We start from the raw sequence: 19483 nt of genomic DNA on the forward strand, positions 1-19483 counted from the left end.
TCCTATGTAGAAAATACCTATGTAGAGAGTTATGGATTTTAAATACAATAAAATGTTTTAAAAATTCGATTAAAATGCTAAACAGCTTTAAAAAAAACGCCATTAACAAAACCAGTCCTTAAGGTACATCTCCTAACACATAAATCAGGTAACTGAAACATAAATGGACACTGAAGACTACGGACACGTGAACTGTACTGGCATCTTCCTCATCCTTTTCCTCTCAGTCTCCCCCATCTCAGTACACGGTCATCTCAGTACACGGTGCTAGGACCCGAATGGTTGTGTCAATTGCACCTCCACCCCCTTGTGCCATAATTCTTATGTTGAGGCCTAATCCTCAATGTGATGGTATCTGGAGGTGGGTCCTTTGGGAGATGACTTATAGTCTTGTAAAAGAGACCCCAGACTGATTCCCTTGTCCCTTCTGCCATGCGAAGACACAGCAGAAACATTTATGAATGAGGAAAATACCAAACACAAAATTTGCAAGCACCTTGATCATGGGCTTGCCTCCAAAACTGCGAGAAAGAAATTTCTGTTGTTTATAAGCCACTACTCTAAGATATTTTTGTTTCAGCAGCCCCAAAGGGCTTAGACAAATGGTAATTCTTACAATAGTTTAAGACAAAAACCATGCTGTGATACCTGATGCTTGCCTTTCTCTCACATTAAAATCTTGAGTAAACTTTGTTAGCTCTATGTTCACAATACATCCAGAATGTGCTAGTTTTTTTTTTTTTTTTTTTAAACTAGTTAATACCCATCATTTCTAGTTTGGATTATTACAATAATAGTTAATCTGAAAGTGTTTATTCCTTCAATTGTTCATCTACCCACTACTGGAACAAACCACTTAAACCAGACACTGTTCTGGGTTCTTTAGTACACAGGAAATTGTCTTTTTGGACTCTACAAAATGAATACGTCTTATCCATCCTGAATCTTACTATAGTGCACTGTCCCAGGACATGAGTGCCAGAGCACTAAATATAGTTAATATGAGAAAATAATTCTAATACCCAAGTAAAAAGAATCATTTTCCAAGATGGGCTTCCAATGCTTTCCTTCTAAATCCAACTAACTTGGAAAACCTAACTGATATGTCATTAATAATATTCTGATAATTGATCACCATCGGTAAATGATTCTAGTCAAAAAGAATAAAATGAATGAAATTGCTATATAAACTTTTTTTTCAACATAAATGAAGATGTTTTGGCCCTTACACGCCTAAAAGTGAAAAAGAGAGAAAACTGATGTTAGACTTCGTCTGACTCTAGCAATAAATCATATTTGTTCATGGAAATCTAATTAAAAAAATGCCCAAGCTAATTAAGAAATACATTTCAATAAAATGTTACTTTTATATTTATTTATTCAAATTCGGATATTTATGTTATTTTGATCAGCTGAACATTAATAATAGTTGTAATGATACAAAAAATTCCTATGTTAACATTTAGAAGATTATGATCACAGGATATGCACAAAATTTAAATACAGCTGTCTGTTGGTATATACCTGGGATTGGTTCCAGGGTCTCCTGTCTACCAAAATCCTGTCATACACAAGTTCTGCAGCCAGTCCTGCAGAACCTGCTTACAGTAAAAGTCAGCTGTCCTTGGGTTTCATATACAGCAAATACTGTATTTTTGATCTTCATTCGGTTGAAAAAAATCTGTGTGTAAGTACAATTCAAACTTGTGTTGTTCAAGAGACAACAGTATACACCTATTTTTTTGCTGCAGGAAAGGATAACCAATAAGGCTTATGACTAAAACTGTACTATATAGAATTCTTGTCAGTCAGGGTTTCTCAACAGCACACTATTGAGATGTTGAGTGGGTTAATTCCTTATTGTTGGGGGTTGTCTTTTGCAATGTAGGATATTTTGCATCATCCTTGGTATGTTCCTCCTAGACAACAGTGGCATCCCATTCCCTAGTTTATGAAACCAAAAATGTCTCCAGACATTGCCAACTGTCCCCTGGGAGGCAACAGTCCCTTGCTGAGAACCACTGCTGTAGAGAATAGAATAGTAATACAATGTAAAACTCTGACTATCAAAATGGTTGTTAGTATCAAACTACTATGGTATTTAATTCCATTTGATAACATTTAAAACAGTGATAGTTATTGTAAAATATTTTACAGTGCACTGGAAATTACATTATTTGCCATTATTTAAAATAATGGTCAAGAACTTTAAATGATCCACTGGTTGAAAGCATCCTGTAGTTTATAGGAAAGGTGAGTAATTCACATTAACCTTCACTTAGTTTTTTTTTTTTGGAAATGGAGTTTCGCTCTGTTGTCCAGGCTGGAGTGCAGTGGCACCATCTCAGCTCACTGCAGCCTCCGCTTCCTGGATTCAAACAATTCTCCTGCCTCAGCCTCCCGAGTAGCTGGGACTACAGGTGAGCGCCACCATGCCTGGCTAATTTTTGTATTTGTAGTAGAGACAGGGTTTTACCTTATTAGCCAGGATGGTCTTGATCTCCTGACCTCATGATCCGCCTGCCTCGGCCTCCCAAAGTGCTGGGATTACAGGTGTGAGCCACTGCGCCCGGCCCCAATTAAGAGATCTTTTGCAAACCCTAATATGGCACTTTAGAACACTATACGTTTATCTTAAATAGTTCTAAGACTTTTTTCCTTTTGATGAATATATTAAGTTCTTGAAAACTATCTTTCTTAAGTCTACAAAATTTAACTGAAAAGATCAGAGCTTTTAAACAAATGTAAACTACTTAGATGCACAGCAAACATTTTTCAAAATTCAAATTGCATAGACTAGTAACCGTGTTTTATTTCCATGTTTCAAATGATGTCTATACAATTCCAAGCATCTGGAGGCTGAGAATAGTTTAGGAACTCCAAAGACCTATTCCATACAAAGAAGCAGTACAGGTACCTCCTTAATCCTGTTACTAGTTACCTAAATAGTCTCACTATGCCCCGGTGCTCTCAGCTTAATCAGTTTAATGGCAACTTATGTAATACTTTTATTGTTTTAAACCAATTCTACATGGATTGTCTAGCATTAATCGAACAAATTTATGAGGCAGATAGAAAAGATGTGAGAAAGAAAAAAATTGTAGTTAAGTAATAACTCCCTTTGTTTACAATTCAGCAGCAGCAGCAGCAGCCTCACAGCTGAACTACAGCACAGGTCTCCAGAACCATCACCAAATTCCTTTTCCTAAGAAAATCTCACTTGAGCTTTTAACTCTATATTATATGGAGTTTGGGAATATTTGAAAGCAAGTTAAATAAAATTCTCACCAAAGGTAGCATAAGACACTAGGTAGAAGCAGCCAAACTTAAGTACATTAAGTCAATTTCTACAAAGCTTTGAAGATTATTTCAATTTGTCTGTATTCAATGCAAATCGTTACAAAATCACGTGTTTTGAATTTATTAAATTTCTCAAAGTTTTTTTTTCCAAAATCTGAGTTCTTCTAAGAACTTTTTTTTGTAACAAATACCTGTTACAATCAAACAATACTGAAAGCATTGGTATAGATGTTTCTTATTAACCTGCTGTAAAGAGTTGATCTATACATGCCAGTGACCATGGTCTTCTAAAAGCACTGTTCAATCCCTAAAATTAACTCAGTTAAGACTCAGATGTTTTAATAACGTATCAGGAACCACCTATCCCTCAGACTAAAAATCACTTCTCATTTTAACTATTCTAGCACTAAAAGTGAAAAGCATGATAATAATGTAATCTGCTGGCGCTACCCTAAACAGTCTGGGTCCCCTAAAACTTATCCCTAAACACAGTGCTTTCGTGCACATCTGGACCTTACTTTCACAGTCTGGGGTGACTGAGTCAATGTAACCGTGTGGAGCGCCAAGCAGCCCCGGGTCCCCAGGGCTACCGCCAGGGCAACGCTTCGCGGCCCGCTCCTCAGGGACCCTCAGAGGCGGCGCCTGGAAATCCGCCTCGCGGAGAGGAACCGCAGGGCTCCAGGGCCTGGCTGTGGCAGCCGGCGGGGGGCAGAGGCAAGCCTGGCAAGCTCTTTCCGGCTTCTTCGTGGCGCTTGAGGCAGACGTCCTGGCGACACCAGGCCGCGTCGGTACCCCTTCATCCTATTTTCCCTTTAGGACGTTGGCTTGAGAACTTTTTTCTGTGCCCACTCAGGAAAATTTTGAATGCTTTCACACATACAACCCCAAAGATGAAGCTCCAACCAGCCAGCCACCACTCGCGCCTTTCCCACCGTGTCCCCGCAGTCCCCACCCCCTACCGTGAGGCGCACGAGCTGGGGGGAACACAAGCCCCGTCGGGCACTCCCCGGCCTCGCCCCGCCCCCAGGCGCGCAAGCAACCCATATAAGGCGGGGGAGGCAATCGCGCCAGCTCTGCCTCCGCCTCGCGCGCCGTTCGGAGGAAAAGAACTGCAATAGACTTCCTCAGTTCATTCTTATTCCCTCCTCCCTTAAAGGGCCGTTTCCACAATGGTAAAAGGCAGGCACCAGTAAACCACAATAATCAGAAAAGATGACTGTATCTAAGAGTCTTTCTGAAACCAGAAACCGCGAGTTCAGGCCCAGACTTCAAGAGCCCGAGCTTCGCCCTCACTGAACCGCCCCCACAGCCCCTCCGGCGAGCCCGCGCTTACGCTTTCCGGGCGGCGCGCAACGCGCTAGCTCCGCCCCTCTGGCCCCGCCCCCGGGCCCCCCTTTTCAGTCTCAGGAGAGCCGACGCGCACAAGCGAGGGTGTGCGGCTCTGGGACGTGCGTTCCCGCTTGTGGATGTGAGACATCCCAGCTCGTCTTCCCCTTCCGTGAGTCCCTCCTTTCCTCGCAGACCCCACTCGTCGTGGCTGGCTGCCGCCGCAGCTCTCGTGCCAAGCCGGCAGTGCGCGTGCGCGCGGGCACGGGCGCGCGGCCGTCGGGCCCCCGCGCTCCCTCCCCTTCCCGCTCCTCTATAACTTGGCTGGCGTGGAGGAGACGCCGCCGGAGTCGGAGGGCGGGGAGCTAGGAGGAGGGAGCTCGAGAGTTGTGGAGACTACTGACTAGGAGAAGTCGCAGCCCGCTCAGGCCCGCGTCTTCCCGCTCCCCGTCTTCCTCTCTCACACACCTACTCCGCCCTCCACCCCAGCCCCCGCGCTCGCTCCTTCTCTCGCCCGGGGTTCCTGCCGGTAGCTCTCCGGGTCTTGGCGCGGCGGGGGCGCCCCGGGGGTGCCCTCGCCCTCCCGTTGCAGGCGGGCGGGCGGTATGTGGCGCCTGGTGCCCCCGAAGCTGGGCCGCCTGTCCCGCTCCCTGAAGCTGGCGGCGCTGGGCAGCCTGTTGGTGCTGATGGTGTTGCACTCGCCGTCGCTGCTCGCCTCTTGGCAGCGCAACGAGCTGACCGACCGGCGCTTCCTGCAGCTCAATAAGTGCCCGGCGTGCTTCGGCACGAGCTGGTGCCGCCGCTTCCTCAACGGGCAGGTGGTGTTCGAGGCGTGGGGCCGCTTGCGCCTGCTGGACTTCCTCAACGTGAAGAACGTGTACTTCGCGCAGTACGGCGAGCCCCGCGAGGGCGGCCGCCGCCGAGTGGTGCTCAAGCGCCTCGGCTCGCAGCGCGAGCTGGCGCAGCTCGACCAGAGCATCTGCAAGCGGGCCACCGGCCGGCCCCGCTGCGACCTGCTGCAAGCCATGCCCCGGACCGAGTTCGCGCGCCTCAACGGCGACGTGCGTCTGCTCACGCCCGAGGCGGTGGAGGGCTGGTCGGACCTGGTGCACTGCCCCTCGCAGCGCCTTCTCGACCGCCTGGTGCGCCGCTACGCTGAGACCAAGGACTCGGGCAGCTTCCTGCTCCGCAACCTGAAGGACTCGGAGCGCATGCAGCTGCTGCTGACCCTGGCCTTCAACCCCGAGCCGCTGGTGCTACAGGTAGGCGCGGAGCCAGGGCGGGGGGCGTCCTGGGAGGGGCTGCGCGTGGGAACCGGAGTCGGGAGAAGTGGCTCCGCCCGCGCCCGCCGCCAGTTCGGACTCGGCCCGGCTGGGCCAGGCTGCAGGCTTGGGAAGGGGCGGCTCCGGGGGAGCCCCGGGGCTGTGTAGGGAGGCCGAGGGCGACCCGGCTGATGGAGAGTATCCTCTTGTCACCTAGATTCGGGCGCATTTCGGATTTGACTGCGGATCCCTCAACGCCAGAGGGAGTGCGTCTCTTAACGCTCCCCAAAATGTCTCTACCGCGAGTTTCCTTCCGCTCGCTTCCCTGCCTTTCTGCTTTTATCTGCCGGGCTTGCAGGTCCGCGGCGCAGACTGTTCACGAGCCCTTGAACCCTTTCTTAGTTCTTCTGAAGTGTTTTACACCGCGTTCGCACTTCTTTTCTGGCGCTGGTGGCTGGCCTAACTTCGGTCTCAGAGTCTTTGTTTTCCCTCATTTACCAGTCATTTGGACAGCTAATTCGGGGACAAGTTGGGGAGGATGAAGTCGGAGAATGGGATAGTGGCCGGGGTGGGGTTAATCCGTGAGCCGAGCTTTGGGTGGGATTAGAATCAGAGAAACAGGAAAAGTAAGGCAGCGTCGGACTTGGGGCTGGGAGGGCTTAAGGCCAGGAGGACATTTTCATCCTGATCCTGTGACCTGCCGTATTCATCTGGTAATCTAGTTGAAGGGAGATGAAATACTAGGCCAGAACGAGTATCAGGGAAGGAGATTCTTGCCTTTCGCCAATTGCGTTATTTGCTTTCGTCTGACTTTATTCTGAAAAGTAATGTGTCTTTTAGGGGAATAGGATGGAATCTTTTACTGGTGACATCAAAAGAGAACAAAAAACAAAACACTTTACTTTCGGAGTATTTACTTGTTTCTGCACATTCCCACCCGGCTTCAGTGCGGTGTCCTTGAACAGTGATTACAGCTGTGGGGTTGTGGTTTCTCTTGCTGTCTTCAGGAAAAGTTATCGTGCTCCTTTCCATGACAAGAGAAAAAAATGATTTAAAGTTCACGAGTAATTTTGGTATACTTCACATTCTTTCTGGGTTGCTAAGAATGTCACTGAGGGCTGGAGGGTTTGTACAGGGTGTTTTTTTTTGTTGTTTTTTGTTTTTGTTTTTTTAATCTAAAATACATTAATATGAAAGTGCAGATTTATTTATATTACTTTCTTTTCTCAAGCTCCACACTGTCCATTTTAGCCAAAAGAAACCAGCTTCGTTTGATTAGTTCAGCCAAATAATGTAAAACAAATATTTTGCCTCAAATGAAACTTTAGTGTGGGTCTTAGTAAATTTCAGGACATCAGAGGCTATGTGTATTGTGTTAATTTTAAAGTCGGAGTGTATTTTAAATACTGCTGTATCTCCTAACTGAATGGATGCATAAAACTGGTTAAACTTTCCGTGAAATTTTCTTTATTCAGTAGTTCCCAAACTAGTCAGTCTCTAAAGGTTTAGCCTATATCTATGATGTACATACACTTGAACTGAAGTTTCTCGTTAAGCTATCTTTAAAAAAAGAAAAAAAGCCTTGTTTATATTAACAAGGTTGGTTCATGGAGATTGTATTAGCAATTTGCTGAAGTAGATACCCGGACAAATTCTCTGAGACCCAAAAATTTAGCAAAGAGCTATCTTAGTGTAATATACATTTACTGTACTTAAAATGCTGGCGTCCCTACTGAAAGATTTTTTTATTAGGTAATTTTGAATAGTGGTGTACTAGTAACAACTAATAGTAGAATTGATATTTTAAGAGCATTGTGTAGCCACTTCTTTGTAAGTGTAGTCATAGCATTGAATTTGAGAAACTTTGGCATCTGATTTTACGCTACGGTAAATTTGTGCTTTGTGCAGGAAGGTTTTATATTTTTTTAAGTTTGAACTTACCATGGCATTCTCAGTTTACTTTGTAGTTGAGATGGTGTGCTTGTATCTTGTTTTCTGTTTAACTTTTCCCTCAAACTTACTCTTTATCTCTTCTCATCTTTAGTGATGAAACAGCCTTTTTTGAAAATGCACAATTATTTTCTTATATATGACACATAATGGCACAATTGCTCTGAGTGGGTAAATAGATGGGCCATAGGATAAGAATTTGTTTTTAGTATGTGATGAAACATGTCGCCACATTTTAGAGTGTGAGATTTGTAAATTACATTTTAAATTTACACAACCCAGTTCCCAAGAATAGTACTAATACTAATATATGTATTATAATTATAGTTAATTACGTACAGTGTAGTATAATTTAGGGGTCTTTAGTAGCAGCCAGTCATATAGGCATGTTATCTTTTTAAAACTGGATTAACAAGCAAGTAGAGGAAGAAGATATTTTTAAGTAAGAGTCTTCGTAGAGCTGCTGCTTTCTTTGTGGAATCACTTGATCTTTGGTAAAAGCTAGTGAATTTACAAGTCTGAACAATATACTTGAGGACTGATGATTGTATAAAACCACCAAAATGGAAGGTATCTCAACATTCTGTGAACAAGTACAAAGGTTGCTGTACAGTAAGTCAAATCATGATGTTCATTACCTTTGTTATCTAGGAAACTACATTTTTAGTATTTATACAGATTTCTATAAAACTGCTTAAAGATGTTTACAGTAATATTGGGATATTAATTGATACTTATAGAAAAACTCAGATTTGGCTGTTTATTGCTTCATGTATTAAAAAAATTTTTTTTTAAGAGTACAAATGTTTTACAGCTTGAAGAGGAACTCATTTTTTTTCCTCCAGGAGAGGGAGCTACTTGACGAATTTTGGACAGCTGGTGACACAAACTAGATTTTCTTACATTGTCCAAAATTAACAACTTCAGGGGGAAAAAAGTCTTCGAACTGACTTCGTCAAAGTATTCTTAACAAAACTTCCAGTATAGTAAGAATGCTTCAGTATAAGCATGTAAAAATTTCTTTTGATAAGGTGGTTAAGAAAGAACTGAAAAATACTTATGAATTTAATTCATTAAACTCACCTCTTCTGATTTGAAAAAAACAGTAAAATTTGAAGTTGCTATTATGCCTTGAAAGGAGAGGTGAAAGATATTAAGTGTCTGTAAGATGTGTACACACGTACCTTATCTATGTAAGGCTGTATAGATTTGTAATATAAATTTCCGCATATGAAATGGCTTGAGAGTACGGCTTTCTTCCTATTGTTGGATAGTTTCACTAGTTTGCAACAGTTTACTCATAGAATTATTATCTTCAAAAAAAATGTTTATAAACATCAAGCAACATGAGAATGCTAGTAGTACCTTTATCTTCTGCTCTAATACCCTCTTTTTTTTTTAATACCTTACTTTACTAAGAGGTGTATGTTAGTGTCAAGTATACTGTAAGACTATGGAGAAAAATGGAGGAGAGGAACTATATTGATTTTTATATTGTGTAAATAGGAATCTTGGAGTATTCAAAAATTGAGTTGAAGTAATTGGCAAGATGACAAGTTATTGTTGATAACTTTTCTATCAGCATTTGTATTTCACCTATTGAACTTACAGAAAGAGACAGAGAAATGCTGTCTGGATTTCTTGAAGTTCAGATAGAATCTCTCTGACTTTATAACCTGGATGTAGTGAAGATGGTCTTGTTTGTAGGAAATGGAGAAAGTTCTTTGTTTAGGAGGAAGAGCTGGGAGTTTTACTATTTGTGGAACTTCATTTGCCTTACATTTTCTGAATCATGATTTTAGTAGGATTTACTTTATTTTTATAGTATGTGACTATCATTAAGCTATGGCTTTTAAGCTTGTTTTTCTGTTCTTGTAAATGCTGTAATACATACAAAGCACTTCACGTAGTATCTGACAAATTGTAAGCATTCCATAAATGTTAGATATTGAATAAACTCAAGGTAACTTTAACTGCCTGGTGCATTTGATCAGCTGTTTTGAAGCTCATGTGGAGTATGGATCACCTTAAAAATAACAGTGATTTTGAATATCAGCCATACTTTATACTGATTTTGTCCATTTTACTTTTTTTTTTGTAGAAAACTTCCAATTTTTTTTTCCCCTTAAAAGTAATTTATATAGGGAACAGCATATTTTTTTAAGTTCACTGGTAAAATAGAGTTTTGAAGTAAACAAATAGAAGATTATTTAGCTACTGGTACTTTAGAAAAGTTGATAGATTTTTACTATTGGACTCACTCCCCTCTTTATAGAATGAAACTATTGGATTAGCTCTTTTCAGCCCCAACATTCTGGGGCTTCCAAACTCTTGACTTGAGAAATTTGAGTTTTTTGTTGTTGTTGTTTTCTTTTGAACTTGACTTTAACGAGTGGGTTTAATTAAGCTCTTCTGAAAGGGGATTGGGAGTTGGATGCTCTCTTTCAAGCCTTTTTTCTTACCCCCTACACACATGAAATCAGATTAAAACAAAACCAAAACCAAAACCTTCCTTTAAGGGGAAATATGTGGAGTTAAGGGTAGCCAAGGATCTTGTGAGGCAGTAGTGTGCAAAAGGATGTTCCAGATTTTGTCTCAAGAGTTTCTTTTCAAACAACAGCTTAAGGAACCACCTACTTCTCCTTCACTAGCTGTTTCTTTAGTTACTGTCTTCCTAGATTTCGGCTTCAAAACACATTGGAGATGGTTCCTGGTAGAGCAGTTTTTAATCTAGTAAATTTTGTAAGTTTTTGGACTTTTTGTGGCTTTTCATCTGAGAGTCCATTGACAGTACACTTTTGATTGCCATTCAAGATAATCAAACAAAATAATAAAAATTCTGTGTACCTCAAGTCCAAAAAGGGGTGGGGACTTTTATTTTAGAAAGACCCTAGAAACAGGTAATCACCCTTAAGAAAGCATCACTTCCGAATCAGTGGAGCAAAGTCATTTGGCATCCTGGTCTAGTTTCTGGACGTATCCGTATCTTTTGACCATTCTGAATTTTGTCCTTTATATACTTTTGTCTAGTCTTTGAGCTATTCTTTATATTTCCATTGCATAGGTTAGCACATATTCTTCACACATGTTGGGAAATAGAAAGCTTGTTTTTATAGGTCTTCTGGACATGGGTGTCCAGCTTCCCAGGGGATTGTCAAACTGGATTTTATTCTGTTTTTCTGGTTTGTGGTCTCTGGCTTACTTCCTATTTTTCTGTCATTGCTGCTGACTCTTCACAGAATGCTGACTTTTTCTTTCTTCACTTTCACTCATTACTTATATGTTAAATCATGGCCTTATAATTTAAATCTAGCATTTTTCTAATACACTTGATGAACTTTAGAAAATAGTTGTAAAATGACTGAAAATTATTAGTGTAAGGTGAGGTTAGTATAGGTGATAAGTTGTCTGTGAAATTCTTGGGAACTCTTCGAATTTATAATCAAAAGAACTGAATTTGTGTGTTCATTTTACAATCTGTGACAAGGCATTTGGATTGAAAAGATGGAAAAATGGCCCTAGGAAACAAGTAGCTTACTATGTAGGAGGTAGGTACACAAGTGACTAATTAATACACAATCCATGTAATGTAATAAGCCCTGTACAAAAGGTGTATATATACACTGTCATATGACTCAAGGATGGACATATCATTGTATATTGATAGGAATGGTACCAGGGAAAGTTTCAGAGATTTTTGCCAATAGATGGAGGTGGAGAGTGGGAGGAAGGGTGGAGGAGACAGTATTGATAGAGCATCCAGTTCACATTCTGTATTACCACAAAGTTGTTGGATGGTATTGAGCAAGTCACTTAATGTTTCAGATTCTAAGTTTTTTGCATCAGTAAAATGGGGTTGTTAATACTTACTTAACAGGATTGTTTTAAAGATTAAAGGAGAAAGGATTATTCAAGTAATATCTGTTAAATGTTTTCAGCTGTAAAGCTTTTTACAGTGTATTATGTCTTTGAAAATCAGCTTATTCCATTTTTAGTCAGCTATAATAGTTAAAAGTTCTTTAGTACATTATGCTGATGTCTGTCTTAGAAATGTAAAAATCCTACTTTTCTCATTGCAGACATTGAAATGTCACCGTCCTTACATATACATACATCATATGTACCTATTCAGGCTATAATTTTTTAAGAATAGTAGTTTAAAAGGGGGTTAGGGATTTGTCTCATATGAAGTATACTGAATAGAATGAATATGGTAGGAAAGAGGGTTTAGATAAGGATTAAGAAATAAAAAGCAAATAGTTTCTTTTTTTTCTCTGTAAATCATTATTATAGTTGAATAATTCTATTTAGTATGTTTGTAAATGGTAGTACAAAAAAACAGGTTAAGTCTGGAACTTCGACTCAGACAGAATCTTAAAATATTTGTAATCTGAAGTAAGTATGATGCTTCAGTGTCTTCTTTGTATTTTTTCTTTCTAACGCTTTTTGGGGGGTTTAACTCTGAAGTGAAAAGATTTGACAGTAATTATGTGGAATTGGTTAATAGTGCCAGGAACTGATCTGTACACCCTTGGGACACAGTAAGGGTCAGTTGAGACTAGTAAACTTACGCATATTTAAAACTTGTGAACAAGTGATTTTTTTTTTTTTTTTTTTTGGTGGGGCAGCATTTCTTAAGCAATTGATTCTTAAAGATAATGTATTTCTGTTAAATTTAGTTTTTTAAAAATGTGTTTTGACATCAGTTTCCAATTTTAGATACAGCTGTTGGACATGATATTCAGTAAAATAACACAACTTTACTATTTTCAAGGCATTGCTTAATATTGTTGGAATTTGAGGTGGGTGGAAAACGGCATTCAGAAAATTATTTCATGAAATAAATGGGACATATGCTAGGACTTTAAAATCTTGAAATTGTTAAGCTTCTACAGTATTTGCCATGGATTTTGGCTGCTATTTAGCAGTATAAATTAAGAAGCTAAGATCTTAGAGAAATTTTAGCAAAAATTCAGTAACCATTAAATCATCCCAGTAATTTTACTATATCTCCCCCTCCAGACAGTTCACCAAACTGTGAACACATTAGTCTGTCACCAGTACAGTTGACTAATCTTTATGAACAGCTGTTACAACATGTGTGTTCCTACAATGGGATTTCATTCAAATTTGGGCTTTAAAAAATAATTTTAAAACTTTAGTTCTTTCTTTCTTTTCTGTCTCTCTGTCTTTTGACGGTATCTCTCTCTGTCACCCAGGCCGGAGTGCAGTAGCATGGTCTCAGTTCACTGTAACCTCTACCTCCCGGGTTCAAGCAATTCCTGCCTCAGCCTCCTCAGTAGCTGGGATTACAGGTGCACACCACCACGCCTGGCTAATTTTTTTGTATTTTTAGTAGAGACGGGTTTCACTATGTTGGCCAGGCTGGTCTTGAACACCTGACCTCAGGTGATCTGCCCTCTTCGGCCTCCCAAAGTGCTGGGATTACAGGCGTGAGCCACCATGCCTGGCTCCTGTAAGCATTTTCCATCCTTTTGATGACAATACTTTGTAAGAGTGTTTTCAAGCTTAAACTTTTTAATTTTTTTGTAGAAATGCCAGTTATGTAGAAAATCGATATTCACATTTTAGATTGTATGTTTTATTAATAGTTTCTTTGAAGTTAGTTTGTTTATACTAAGAACGTTCAACTTTAACAAAAATCAGTCTTGCATGGTAACACATCTCTTGGTCTGTATTTATTTTCTCTCTTAAGGCCAACTGCAAAGCTATGTTCCTTTTAATGGAATCTTATGAGGTAATGAAGTATTATAAAATATTTTATATTGTGTAAAAGGAATTTTGATCTTTAAATTTAGTATACAATATTTTTGGTCATGTAGGAGAAAAAAGAATGCAAGCATTTTTAAGTAGACTCTATTTTAATGTATTAGTCTCATGTCATTTATTGTTTGTAAGTAAATGAAACCAAAATGTATTTGTTTATGTATCTTTACTCATATATTCCATGTCCACCTTTTTCATGACAGTGTTATAGCATGATAGAATGAAATGGCCTTATTAATCTGGCAGGATGATGAATATTGATCAAAGGGTATTATTGTGATATTTTAAAGACTTGTTTTTTTTAGAATAAATACACCACAGCATACTGTTTGATTTCAGTGTGTAAGATAATCTTGAACATTAAGATTTTGACATGTGTTTGTTTTTGCATGACATACATATAGACCACGCTGTAAAGCCTGTGTTGAAGATTTCTGTTTGATTCTGTAAGTCCCAACATGATCTGGTCCTTGCTTCACTCTCCAGATTCCATTACCTCAAGTCATTTCTCCATGCATTTCATTCACTGCAGCTGCTTTGGTCTTTTATTCATTTCTGAGAAGATTTTCATGTGCCTAAACTGCCCCATCTCCAGTCTGCTTAATATTAAACTCATCCTTTAGGTCTCAGCCTAGGTGGAGATCACTTAAGGTAAATAATCAATCTTACATTATTTTTCCAGCATAATGGCTTCTGGAATGCTGCTATGTAATATATAACCTGTTACCTTTATAAAATCTGAAAAATTCTTAAACAGATGGTAAATAAGCAAAAACAAAAGCAGAAACAAAAAAAAACAAAAAAGCCACCCCAAACTAATAAAGTTTAACTTCAACAGAAGGATATTGGCTTGAGGGGGGTTGTATTAATCTATCTTTTGAATCCATTTTGACTCTTGCAAAGAGTCTTGGCCTAAATTTGCTTCTTACTACCTGTGTGACTTTAGGTAAATCATTTAACACTGTACTAATAAGATTGAACGGGGTTTACAATTGAGGTACTGTTAAACTCTAAATTTCTTTGATTTTACATTTATTTTATTGATCACATAAAATATTTGATTTTGATCTTGGTAGATTATAGGTTATTTCAGCATTTGGAATTTGATTTGTGCTTATCAGTAATAAAAAGCCAGTTAAAATATTGTGTTTATGTGTGTACATGTTTCCAGTTTTAAATTTCTTGCATTTTAGTGCTTGTAGATGCTCTCTACATTTCTTATAACATCAGTGGTTTTACAGGTTTAGTGACTAGTCTATATATTTCATTATGAATTAGAAATTACTAGAGCTCAGTAAAGATGTTTCTCTAATTTAGTGATTCTTCACTCTATTTGGAAGAGTGTTCATTATTTGTAGATGCTGTTTTAGTAGGTGTTTAGTAGGTGCATGAAAATAAGCATCTCTCTTGATGAATGTCTGGAATTGTTATTAAAAAATTTTAAATAGGGAAAGGTCGGATTACCCACAAAGGGAAGCCCGTCAGACTAACAGCAGAATCTCTCTGCAGCAAGCCTATAAGCCAGAGGAGAGTGGGGGCCAATATTCCACATTCTTAAAGAAAAGAATTTTCAACCCAGAATTTCATATCCAGCCAAAGTAAGCTTCATAAGCTAAGAAGAAATAAAATCCTTTCCAGACAAGCAAATGCTGAGAGATTTTGTCACCACCAGGCCTGCCTTACAAGAGCTCCTGAAGGAAGCACTAAATATGGAAAGGAAATACCAGTATGAGCCATTGCAAGAACATACCAAATTGTAAAGATAATTGACACTGTGAAGAAACAGCATCAATTAACGGGCAAAATAACTAGCTAGCATCATAATGATGGGATCAAATTCACACATAACAATATTAATCTTATATGTACATTGTGTAAATGCCCCAATTAAAAGACACAGACTGGCAAATGGGATAGAGTTAGAACCCACCAGTGTGCTGTATTCAGGAGACCCATCTCACATGCAAAGACACACACAGGCCCGAAATAAAGGGATGGAGAAACATTTACCAAGCAAATGGAAAGCCAAAAAAACAAAACAAAACAAAAAAAGCAGGGGTTGCAATCCTAGTCTCTGATAAAACAGACTTTTAACCAACAAAGATCATAAAAGACAAAGAAGGGCATTTCATAATGGTAAAGGGATCAATGCAATAAGAAGAGCTAACTATATATACTTGCACCTAATACCAGGAACACCCAGATTCATAAAGTAAGTTTTTAGAGACCTACAAAGAGACTTAGACNAGCATCAATTAACGGGCAAAATAACTAGCTAGCATCATAATGATGGGATCAAATTCACACATAACAATATTAATCTTATATGTACATTGTGTAAATGCCCCAATTAAAAGACACAGACTGGCAAATGGGATAGAGTTAGAACCCACCAGTGTGCTGTATTCAGGAGACCCATCTCACATGCAAAGACACACACAGGCCCGAAATAAAGGGATGGAGAAACATTTACCAAGCAAATGGAAAGCCAAAAAAACAAAACAAAACAAAAAAAGCAGGGGTTGCAATCCTAGTCTCTGATAAAACAGACTTTTAACCAACAAAGATCATAAAAGACAAAGAAGGGCATTTCATAATGGTAAAGGGATCAATGCAATAAGAAGAGCTAACTATATATACTTGCACCTAATACCAGGAACACCCAGATTCATAAAGTAAGTTTTTAGAGACCTACAAAGAGACTTAGACTCCCACACAATAATAGTGGGAGACTTTAACACCCCACTGTCAATATTAGACAGATAAACGACCAGAAAATTAGCAAGGATATTCAGGACTTGAACTCAGCTCTGGACCAAGCGGACCTAATGCACATCTACAGAACTCTCCACACCAAATCAACAGAATACACATTCTTCTCAGCACTATATTGCACTTATTCTAAAGTTGACCACAGAATTGGAAGTAAAACACTCCTCTGCAAATGCAGAAGAATGAAAATCTTAACAAACAGTCTCTCAGACTGCAGTGCAATCAAATTAGAATTCGGGATTAAGAAATTCACTCAAAGCCACACAACTACGTGGAAACTGAAAAACCTGCTCCAGAATGACTGCTGAGTAAATAATGAAATTAAGGCAGAAGTAAATAAGTTATTTGAAACCAGTGAGAACAAAGATACAACATACCAGAATCTCTGGGACACAGCTAAAGCGATGTTTAGAGGGAAATTTATAGCATTAAAGGCCCACAGAGAAAACGAGAAAGGTGTAAAATCGACATCGTAACATTGCAATTAAAAGAACTGGAGAAGCAACAACAAACAAATTCAAAAGCTAGCAGAAGACACGAAATCACTAAAAGCAGAGCAGAACTGAAGGAGATAGAGACATGAAAAACCCTTCAAAAAATCGATGAATCCAGGAGCTGGTTTTTTGAAAATATTTAAAAAAATAGACCACTAGAAATACAAACTACCATCAGAGAATACTAATCTCTATGCAAATAAACTAGAAAGTCTAGAAGAAATGGATAAATACTTGGACACATATACCCTCCCAAGATGAAATCAGGAAGAAGCTGAATCCCTGAATAGACCAATAACAAGTTCTGAAATTGAGGCGTGATTAATAGCCTACCAACCAAAAAAAGCCCAGGACCAGATGGATTCACAGCCGAATTCTACCAGAAGTACAAAGAGGACTTGGTACCATTTCTTCTAAAACCATTCCAAACAGTAGGAAAAGAGGGACTCCTCCCTGTTTTATGAGGCCAGTATCATCCTGATATCAAAACCTGGCAGAAACACAACAAAACAAGAAAATTTCAGGCCAATATTCCTGGGCCAGTATTCCTGATGAACAACAATGTGAAAATCCTCAATAAAATACGGGCAAACTGAATCCAGCAGCACATCAAAAAGCTTATCCACCATGATCAAGTGGGCTTCATCCCTGTGATGCAAGGCTGGTTCAACATATGCAAATCAATAAATGTAATCCATCACATAAACAGAGCCAGTAACAAAAATCACATGATTATCTCAATAGATGAAGAAAAGGCGTTTGATAAAATTCAACACCCCTTCATGCTAAAAACTATCAATAAACTTGGTATTGATGGAAGGTATCTCAAAATAATAAGAGCTATTTATGACAAACCCACAGTCAATATTACACCGAATGGACAAAAACTGGAAGCATTCCCTTTGAAAACTGGCACACGACAAGGATGCCCTCTCTCACCATTCTATTCAACATAGTATTGGAAGTTCTGGCTAGGGCGATCAGGCAAGAGAAAGAAATAAAGGGTATCAAATAGGAATAAAGGAAGTCAGATTGTCTGTGTTTGCAGATGACATAATTGTATATTTAGAAAACCCCATCGTCTCAAACCAGAATCTCCTTAAGCTGATAATCAACTTCAGCAAAGTCTCAGGATACAAAATCAAAATCAATGTGCAAAAATCACAGGCATTCCTATACACCAATAATAGCCAAATCATGAGTGAACTCCCATTCACAATTACTACAAGGAGAATAAAATACCTAAGAGTACAACTTGCAAGGTATGTGAAGGACCTCTTCAAGGAGAAGTAACAAACCACTGGTCAAGTAAATCAGAGAGGATACAAACAAATGGAAAAACATTCCATGCTTGTGGATAGGAAAAATCAATATCATGAAAATGGCCATACTGCTCAAAGTAATTTATAGATTCAGTGCTATCCCCATCAAGCTACCTTTGACTTTTTTCACAGAATTAGAAAAAACTACTTTAAATTTCATGTGGAACCAAAAAGCCCGTATAGCCAAGATAATGCTAAGTAAAAAGAACAAAGCTGGATGCATCATGCTGACTGACTTCAAACTGTACTATAAGGCTACAGTAACTAAAACAGCATGGTACTGGTACCAAAACAGATATATCGACCAATGAAACAGAACAGAAGCCTCAGAAATAATGCCACGCATCTGCAACCATCTGATCTTTGACAAACCTGACAAAAATAAGTAATGGGTAAAGGATTCCCTATTTAATCAATGGTGTTGGGAAAACTGGCTAGCCATATGCAGAAAACTGAAACTGCACCCCTTCCTTACATCTTATAAAAAAATTAACTCAAGATGGATTAAAGACTTAAACATAAGACCTAAAACCGTAAAAACCCCAGAAGAAAACCTAGGTAATACCATTCAGGACATAGGCATGGTCAAAGATTTCATGACTAAAACACCAAAAGCAATGGCAACAAATGCCAAAATTGACAAATGGGATCGAATTAAACTAAAGAGCTTCTGCACAGCAAAAGAAACTATCATCAGAGTGAACAGGCAGCCTACAGAGTGGGAGAAAATTTTTGTAATCTATCCATCTGACAAAGGGTTAATATCCAGAATCTACAAGGAAAAACAAATTTTACAAGAATAAAACAACCCCATCAAAAAGTGGGTGAAGGATATGAACAGACCCTTCTCAAAAGAAGACATTTATGGCTGGGCATGGTGGCTCATGCCTGTAATCCCAGCACTTTGGAAGGCTGAGGCGGGCGGATCATGAGGTCAAGAGATTGAGACCATCCTGACCAAACTGGTGAAACCCTGTCTCACTAAAAATACAAAAATTAGCTGGGCGTGGGTGGACATGCCCTACAAAGACTTGGAACCAACCCAATCAGTGCCCATCAGTGATAGACTGGATAAAGAAAATGTGGCACATATACACCATAGAATACTATGCAGTCATGAAAAGAATGTGTTCACGTCCTTTGCAGGGACAGGGATGAAGCTGGAAACCATCATTCTCAGCAAACTAACACAGGAACAGAAAACCAAACACTGCATGTTCTGACTTATAAGTGGGAGTTGAACAATGAGAACACATGGGCACAGAGAGGG

At 39.4% G+C, this 19483-nt stretch overlaps 1 protein-coding gene across 1 annotated transcript in view; it reads left to right on the forward strand.

Moving 5' to 3' along the window:
- The first annotated feature begins 4692 nt into the window (after positions 1-4692).
- The window catches only part of DIPK2A (divergent protein kinase domain 2A), a 28652-nt gene continuing 13861 nt past the window's right edge, over positions 4693-19483 (forward strand). Inside the window, exon 1 of the mRNA XM_017882283.1 lies at positions 4693-5888. Within this exon, the coding sequence (XP_017737772.1) occupies positions 5232-5888 (657 nt within the window). The 5' untranslated portion in view covers positions 4693-5231. The remainder of the gene's footprint in view (positions 5889-19483) is intronic.

This window comes from Rhinopithecus bieti, unplaced genomic scaffold, assembly GCF_001698545.2.
Source record: "Rhinopithecus bieti isolate Rb0 unplaced genomic scaffold, ASM169854v2 scaffold_12642, whole genome shotgun sequence".
Lineage (NCBI taxonomy): Eukaryota > Metazoa > Chordata > Mammalia > Primates > Cercopithecidae > Rhinopithecus > Rhinopithecus bieti.